The 8,277-nt window shown below is 41.3% G+C and overlaps 1 protein-coding gene across 1 annotated transcript; it reads left to right on the forward strand.

Moving 5' to 3' along the window:
- The first annotated feature begins 238 nt into the window (after positions 1-238).
- LOC110500295 (cyclin-dependent kinase inhibitor 1B) lies at positions 239-4,396 on the forward strand. Its single transcript, XM_021577598.2, has 3 exons — positions 239-1,012; positions 1,454-1,570; positions 2,128-4,396. The coding sequence occupies exons 1-2, from the start codon at positions 505-507 to the stop codon at positions 1,561-1,563; spliced, it is 618 nt and encodes a 205-aa protein (XP_021433273.2). The 5' UTR covers positions 239-504; the 3' UTR covers positions 1,564-1,570; positions 2,128-4,396.
- Positions 4,397-8,277: the final 3,881 nt, after the last annotated feature.

The following is an 8,277-nucleotide window of genomic DNA, read 5'->3' on the forward strand; positions in this document are numbered from 1 at the left end:
TGAATATAAGTTTATAAGAAAGCAGTGACATACCAGCAACTATAAGGAAAAACACTTTATATTGGAGATGTCTTCAGATGGCTATGCATATTAATGAAATTAGGCTCGAATCATAACAGCTCTCTCCATTCAGTACAGGCGGTTGACGTCAACAACCCTCATTGAATATTTAAAAATGTATTACAATAATGGGATGTATTCACCAATCCAAAGAAAGGGTAGGCGGGAGCTAGATAGCCTGCGGTGCCGCTTTGTGGACAACGACTCCCATTGTGGCGGAGAAACATGTTTCTTGTCAGTATATCCATCAACTTTGGTACAGCACAGACGATTTAGCTCCGTAGTCAAACGGCAGAAAACAACCAACAGAACTAAGCTTTCAATATTCGGGCAGATTGTTTTTTGCTTGGAGGGGGAATCACGTTGGCTGTTTTACGGATGTTATGCATGCGTCTCTAACTTGTGTTTCAGGTCGCTTATTTAAAAGGAATACTTGTTTTTTTTATGGTAAACTGTCGCGATTTATGGTTTTCATCATTCATATTTCATATGTGCAACAACATGTCAAATGTTAGTCTTTCGAATGGGAGTCCGACGTTGGAAATGGTGGATCCGCGTCCGACGAATCACACGAAGACCCCGATTCGCAGAAATCTTTTCGGATCGGTAGATCACGACGACTTTAGGAGGGAGTGTTTGGTTCAAATGGAAGAGATGGAGAAGGCTTATATTGACAAATGGAATTATGATTTCCAAAACGACAAGCCCCTTTCCCAGGGAGATTATAAATGGGAACCCATGAAAAGCAGTGACCTGCCTGACTTTTACACCAGACCGCCTCACAAGCGAGTCTTGTCATCTGGAAATGTGGACCATAACGGGAATCATGATTACCGAGTCGGACCGAGCTGTCTTACGAACGGGGCTGAGCTATCCGAGGAGACTAAGAGCGAGAGTCAGACGCATTGTCACCACTTTCACAACCGGGCAAGGAAAATACCTGCAAATCCAGGTAAATTATGCCGTTTTGAAAATTTAATTGAGGATTTTAGAGTTAACCAATCGAAAACAATTCAGCCAGTCTCCATCGCACAATATGCCACAGTCGAATGAAATTGTTACAATCTGCGAAATTGTATACAAATTCTTCTTCACTGCACTGATACAATGTCGCAGAAAGCCTATACTTTGTACCCCTCATCTCTAGATTCCGTCGACACTTTCTTTCCAGGAAGACACGCTTTGTGTGTCAAGCTATTTAACACTTTGATTTCTTCCTCGTCTTGTGTTTTGAATGTTTGTTCTGCTCTGACCTAATGAATAGCCTGATTATATAACCACTTGGCTGTTTCGCTTGATGATAAACTTAATTTCTGAACTATTCAACAGAGCGGGAAATTAGCTTTTGGCAATAAACTGTTTACTGACATATCTTTAAATTGTGTTTTTTCAGAACCCCAAAGTACTGGTAAAAAGTCACATTCCAGTGAAGAGGATGAAGTGGTGTCAAAGTCAGTAGAGCAGACACCCAGCAAAAACGATTCCAGGACACATGAACACTAATACCAAGGTAAGAACTTCATCATCATGCATTTCCAATGTATACTGTCAGGTGAGTGTGAAATGATGTGTGAATGACATAACCTTTGAATAATGTTATTTGTTCATGTGGAATTAGAATGTCCTGGAGCGAGCATAACCCAGTTGTTCTAATAACCTTATTATAAACATTAGCATTTCAGTTGTGAAGCCTTAGTGAGATGTTAAAAAGTGTAGATGACACACTTTGCTAAACGCCCCAGCTATCTGGTCTAATATGAACTTAAGCAAGCCTAGTTCAAGTGCAGAACAGTAGTAACACATCATCAGCAGGCTTTGCATGAGGAAAGGTTGTTTTCAAGAGAATGAGCTCTTCAAGATGCTGCTCTCTCTCTGCAGAAGTCAGTCTTGAGTGACATGTTAACATTTAATGTACACTTTTGCACTGTATTCTTGCTGCAGCAGAATACACAATGCATGATACTGGACAACTAAACTGTCTTTACTATGCATGTGTTATAACCTTCAGGCTATGTACCCATAACCCCTTCTGTGAACAGAGCTAATATGAATTTGTTTTCCCCACAGCGCTGAGAAGTCCTCCTTTTTCATTGAATACTGTACTTCAGGACCTTAAGAAGATAAGAGGGAAAGAAGAGAAGACAGGATACAAAATGGCCTGCCTTTAGGAGGGAGGGAGGCTGTGCAAGCACTGAATATATACACTAAAGTTTTGGCACTCAATTGAATCCTATCGCCTCAAAAGCAGAAAATGTAGCAGTGTGCAAAATTGGATGTTTTTCCCTTTTTGCTCAGTTTTATTTTAACTACCTATGTTTCATATGTAGCACATAAAACATAATATTATTATGTTAATACAATAAGTGTCTTGAAGAATTGCTGTGCAGTTCTCAAAAAAAATATTGTTTGTTTGTAAAAGTGGTCATATGATATCCTTGTTCAGAAATAATTGATAGTTATAAATGGGGCAGCAGGGTAGCCTAGTGGTTAGAGCATTGGACTAGTAACCGAAATCCCAGAGCTGACAAGGTAAAAATCTGTCATTCTGCCCCTGAACAGGCAGTTAACCCACTGTTCCTATGCCATCATTGAAAATAAGAATTTGTTCTTAACTGACTTGCCTAGTTAAATAAAGGTAAAAAGAAAATTCTGATTATTTCTAAGTCACTGTTTTTGAGAGTATCTCATCAAAGAATCAGTTGTTTCTATTTTGTGGCTTTATTCAGTGTTCAGTGCTAGTACATAGTTTGAAGGCCTATTATTCTGGTAATCAGGGGTCAATTCTATTTCAATTGATGAAGTAAACTGAAAGTCATTCCAATTTTCCTCAATGTTTTTCAATGACAGAAAATATTGGGATTTTTTTTTAACTTCCTGAGTTGACTGAATTTGAATGTAATTGACCCAATGCTACACTAAGGTCATACTGTCAATCAGTATGTTACATGACCTAACTAGATACAAGTTTACATGCAAATAATATATTATTATTATTTTTATTAAGTGTTCCTACTGCGAAAGGGAAAGATCCTGCCAAAGTTTCAACATTTGTCTTATTTTATGGATAAATAATTAAATGATTAGGCCTTATTCATGGCATAGTTAGAAATTATTGGTTAAAGTTTGAAAATATAGTTCCCATTTTTAAGTATTAATTATTATTATTATGCCCCCTAAAATTAGTTGGTTTCCTTTAACTTATTCATAATGTGGTCCAGTTTGACCCAGAGTAGCCTACACTCAGATGTGTTTTGTAACCCCTGGGCACTTTTCAAACATAAATATGTGAATCAACGATTTGCCTCTTATTGTGTGTTGACTTCATATTGAGCATGACATGGCACTATATAGACCACACAAAGGAAATAATTATCATCTTTGAGGAAGACAGACAGATAAAAGACAAAGCTATACTGCATGTACAGTGTGTCTGTATAAAACTTTGAAGTGTACCTGTGTATTTTTCCTTGTAAAAATTATAGTAACGTATTTTTCTTCAGGTTTTTGTGGTTGAATTGATATCCAAAGTGACATTTTTTGAGCATTGTTATGTAAATACCTTAAAAAATGTTTTTGGATAGAAAAGGTTGCACAACTGAGCCTGGTTAAAAATATACCTGTATATTTTGTATTGTGTCTCTGAAACCAGCAGTCATTTGATAAAAAAAACTATATTGGTTTAAATAAAAAGTTATTTATTAATTATTTTCATAATTGCGTATTATGTGCACATTCATTTTCCTCCATATGTCAACATTGTCACAGTATGCTATACATTCAGGCTATAGTGTGCCAGGGCCAACCTCGGCAGTAGGCTAGTAAAGGTATTAGTTATGAGATATGGTTGATAATGTGTAAAAACACACGTCTAGACTAGTCACCCAGAAATTATTGTTGTGCAGCAGGACTTGAGAGCAACGACTAGTTGCAACTTTTTTATCTATGCATAATGCTACAGTTGAAAAAATGCATGATGTTACTGTCACAACTTCCACCGAAGTTGGCTCCCTTGCCTGTTCGGGCGGTGCTTGGCAGTCGTTGTCACCGTCCTACTAGCCGCTACCGATCCCTTTTTCATTTGTCTGTTTGTTTTGTCTTATTAGTTTCACCTGTGTGTATTTTCGTTTAATTAGCTTCCCTATATGTAGTAGGTTGACCCGCCCTTGTTTTGTGCGGGATTGTCTTTTGTTACGTGTGTACATATTAGGTCGTGGTGTATTTTATTTTCTATACTGGACACCCTGTGGTTTTGGGTTGTCTGGTATAGTGTCCTGTGCCCTGTATTGTATTGGGCTTATCAGTTTGGTGTGCAATAGTAAAGCACTTTACTCCGTTACTCTCTCTCTGCGTCTGATTCCTGCACACACACCTAGTCCCACGTGACAGTTACTGTTTATTGAGTGAAGAGATTCTTTAGAATTGAAATCACCATAGATTCCACAAGACATGCTCAAGAGAATTTGCAAAAAAAGAAATAATCGTTCTTCGACGTAACTCGCGCTGCAGAGAGAAGGTAACCAACCTAATTTGTAATGTGCAAACCAAACTAGTGTGTCTAGGATACTTTACAACCATGGCAATATACACATTTCTCATGTGGTATCAAAACAATTACGCACAACTCTCACTATTACACATCTTGAGCTGATTTACACCCCATTCTCTCTTTTGGAGTTTGCACCGACTCTCTACTTAAAAACAACATGCATAGTCAGGGCACATCCTGTTCTACAGTACGGGTGGAAAAAGTATGTTATTGACACTCGCTTTCTCCAATCAGGCACGCATTAAGAAAAGCACACCACTTCTGACAGCCACTTCGGTTGGCTTTCACTGCAGCCAGGTTTGAACAGAGTTAATTTAGGTCAGGACAGCATGTTCTTTTCGAGGAGCACACCCCTAAGTACTTTCATTGGCTGGCCCGACTGGAGTGCCTCCTGCTCATACGAGCAGGAGTAGTACAGTGTATATGTGAATAGAACTGTCCCTGTAATGACCTCCTTTTAAAGTGAAAGTAAGCGAAAGAAATGTGGAAGAAAATAAACAACAGTGATGTGTGCATAGAGAGAATTATTATTATTAATAACCCTTATTTTACCAGGTAAGTTGACTGAGAACACATTCTCATTTACAGCAACAACTTTACAGGAGGAGGAGGGGGGATGAATGAGCCAATTGTAAACTGGGTATGATTAGGTGACCGTGATGGTATGAGGGCCAGATTGGGAATTTAGCCAGGACACCTGGATCAAGACCACTACTCTTACGATAAGTGCCACGGGATCTTTAGTGACCATAGAAAGTCAAGACACCCGTTTAACGTCCCATCCGAAAGACGACACCCTACACAGAGCAATATCCCCAATCACTGCCCTATGGCATTGGGATATTTTTTAGACCAGAGGAAAGGGGGCCTCCTACTGGTCTTCCAAAACCACTTACAGAAGAGGCGAGGAAAAACAACTTCAGGTTGGCAGTCACATGGAGGAATAGAATAGATTAGTTTACAGCACAGTTATAACACCTGTGTGTGTAGTGTTAGTAGTTATTCTGCATTGGTACGTTCATCCAATATTTAGTGGTACTGTCAATTCTTTATGGAGTGAAAATGGTCTAAATAGGAATGGCAAACATTGCATACAGTAGGGTACTGTAGTAATGAGTTTACACTGTCTGACCTTGTAATAGGCTGTAGAAAAAAGACGACCACATCCCTGTTGTTATTGTTGTTGATGCCGGATTTCTAGGAAGCCACTGTGGTGGAGGCCGTTCACATATTTCTGGTTAATCTGAATTTGATATTCAAGCTAAAAACAAGCACTTATTTAAAGAAGTAGTGTCTACTGTATATCTCTCTCAGAAGAAAGAAACACAATTTATTGGTATTATGACTATCTCTTCACTACAATGTTGCTACTATCCCAGATTGGACTACATAACTATTGGCACAAACAAGACAGTAAAATGCCTCACTATTCATATGGGTAACTGGGAGCTGTCAAAGTTTTTTCTGTTGAATTGGAAAAAATATTTTGAAAACATAATTAACTGAAAGCCCTAACCCAGTCCCACCCTACTATAAAATACTGTATCCCATGGAGCACACTGTTACATACAATATAGCACCAATCAAAAGTTTGGACATACCAAGGTATTTTCTTTATTTTTACTATTTTCTAGATTGTAGAATAATAGTGAAGACATCAAAACTATAAAATAACACATATGGAATCATGTAGTAACCAAAAAAGTGTTGAACAAATCAAAATATATTTCATATTTGAGATTATTCAATGTAGCCACCCTTTGCCTTGATGACAGCTTTGCAAACTCTTGGCATTCTCTCAACCAGCTTCATGAGGTAGTCACCTAGAATGCATTTCAATTAACAGGTGTGCTTTGTTAAAAGGCACACCTGTTAATGCATTTGAGCCAATCAGTTGTGTTATGACAAGGCATGGGGTAGATAGCCCTATTTGGTATCACACCCTGATCTGTTTCATCTGTCTTTGTGATGGTCTCCAACCCCATCCAGGTGTCGGCCATTTTCCCCATGATCCCCTGTGTATTTATACCTGTGTTCTCTGTTTGTCTGTTGCCAGTTTGTTTTGTTTCATCAAGCCTACCAGCATTTCTCCCTTTGCTCCTGTCTCTCGGTTGTTCCTGTTTTCTTGTTTTACCAGTGTTGACTATTCTGCCTGCCCTGACCCTGAGCGTGCCTGCCGTCCTGTACCTTTGCCGCACCTATCTTGATTACTGACCTCTGCCTACCCTGACCCTGAGCCTGCCTGCCACCTGTAACTTTATCCCACCTTTCTGGATTACTGACTCCTTTCTGCCCTTGACCTGTCTTTTGCCTTGCCTGGTTGGATTAATAAACTGTTGTTACTCCGACTTTGTCTGCATCTGAGTCTTACCTGAAACGTGATAGTGCGAAATGGCCATGACTTTTTCAGCAGACCCGGGCCAGCTGCACAATGCCATCTCCTCCCAAGGAGCCACCATCGTAGGCACAAGGAATTGCTTTGTGGCCTTATGGAGGGGGTCCAAACGTTGGCTGAACACCATGACGGGGAGTAGGATATTTTCTGGAGCAATTCTGCAGATTGTCTGGGAGGAAGCCTACCACGGTGGTAACCCCACAGCCCCTCAGTAACTGAGCTGTTAGCAGCACCGTCTCATCGGTCACTCCATCTTCTCGGGCGCCCCGCTTACCTCCCCTGGAACTTCAATGGAGAGCCAAGCACCTGTCAGGCATTTCTAGCCCAGCGTGCCCTCATCTTCGAGCTCCAGCCCTCCTCCTTCCCCTTGGATTGCTCCAAGATAGCCTACCTCATCACGCTGATGTCCGGGAGGGCTCTCACCTAGGCTACTACTGAATTTGTACAACAGCCGGCCATATGCGTTAGCCTGAAGGGGTTCGTGGGAGAGGTGAAGAAGGTTTATGATGCCCCGTCCTCCGGGAGAGAAGCTGCCCGGAAGCTAAACCAGCTTCAGCAGGACTCCCGCATCGTGGCAGACCATGTGTTGGATTTCCGCATGTTGGCAGCGGATAGTGCTTGGAACAAGGAAGCAATGTTCGATATCTTCCTGCACGGCATCTCGGAGGAGGTCAAGGATGAGGTTGCAGCTCAGGAGTTACCTACGGATCTCAATTCCCTCATCGCTTTGACCATCTGAATCAATGGGCGAGTACGGGAACAACGGATGGAGATTTCGCTCGCACGACCAGGGATTCCACCTTGCCTCCGAGTCATCCCGAAAGTCTCTGACGGTCCCATTGCCGAGAGAAACTGTGGCTTCCCGACTTCCCCCAAGAGTCACTGAAAACGGCTGAGCCTACGCAACCAGGCAGAGCTTGGCTGTCGCCAGTGGAAAGGCAATACAGGACCAACATGAAGAGCTGTCTGTATTTCGGGACTCTTGGTCATTTTGTGTCCTCATGTCCTTTAAAAGACCAGGCTCACAGGTAGGAGTGAGTACTCTGGTGGGCCATATGGAGACCTTTCCTGCTTACCTTGCTAGCACCCCTTTTCATGCCATTCTGTTGTGGGAAAACCAGTCTAAATCTCTCCGGGTCCTCATTGACTCTTGGGCCGATGAGAGCTTGTTGGAAGCTACCCTGGCTTCCGAGCTGACCTTCCCCACTCAGCCCCTCTCCATTCCCATGGATGTTAGAGCGCTGGACGGGCGCTCTAAAAGCTGGGTCACTCATAA

Source organism: Oncorhynchus mykiss, chromosome 21, assembly GCF_013265735.2.
Source record: "Oncorhynchus mykiss isolate Arlee chromosome 21, USDA_OmykA_1.1, whole genome shotgun sequence".
Classification (NCBI taxonomy): Eukaryota; Metazoa; Chordata; class Actinopteri; order Salmoniformes; family Salmonidae; genus Oncorhynchus; species Oncorhynchus mykiss.

What these genes read in the sequence shown, in the direction of transcription:
- LOC110500295 (XM_021577598.2), top strand. Translation starts at nt 505, where the DNA reads ATGGTAAACTGTCGCGATTTATGGTTTTCATCATTCATATTTCATATG. An exon ending in GAAAATACCTGCAAATCCAG is followed by an intron (nt 1,013 to 1,453) that starts GTAAATTATGCC and finishes GTGTTTTTTCAG; the next exon opens with AACCCCAAAGTACTGGTAAA.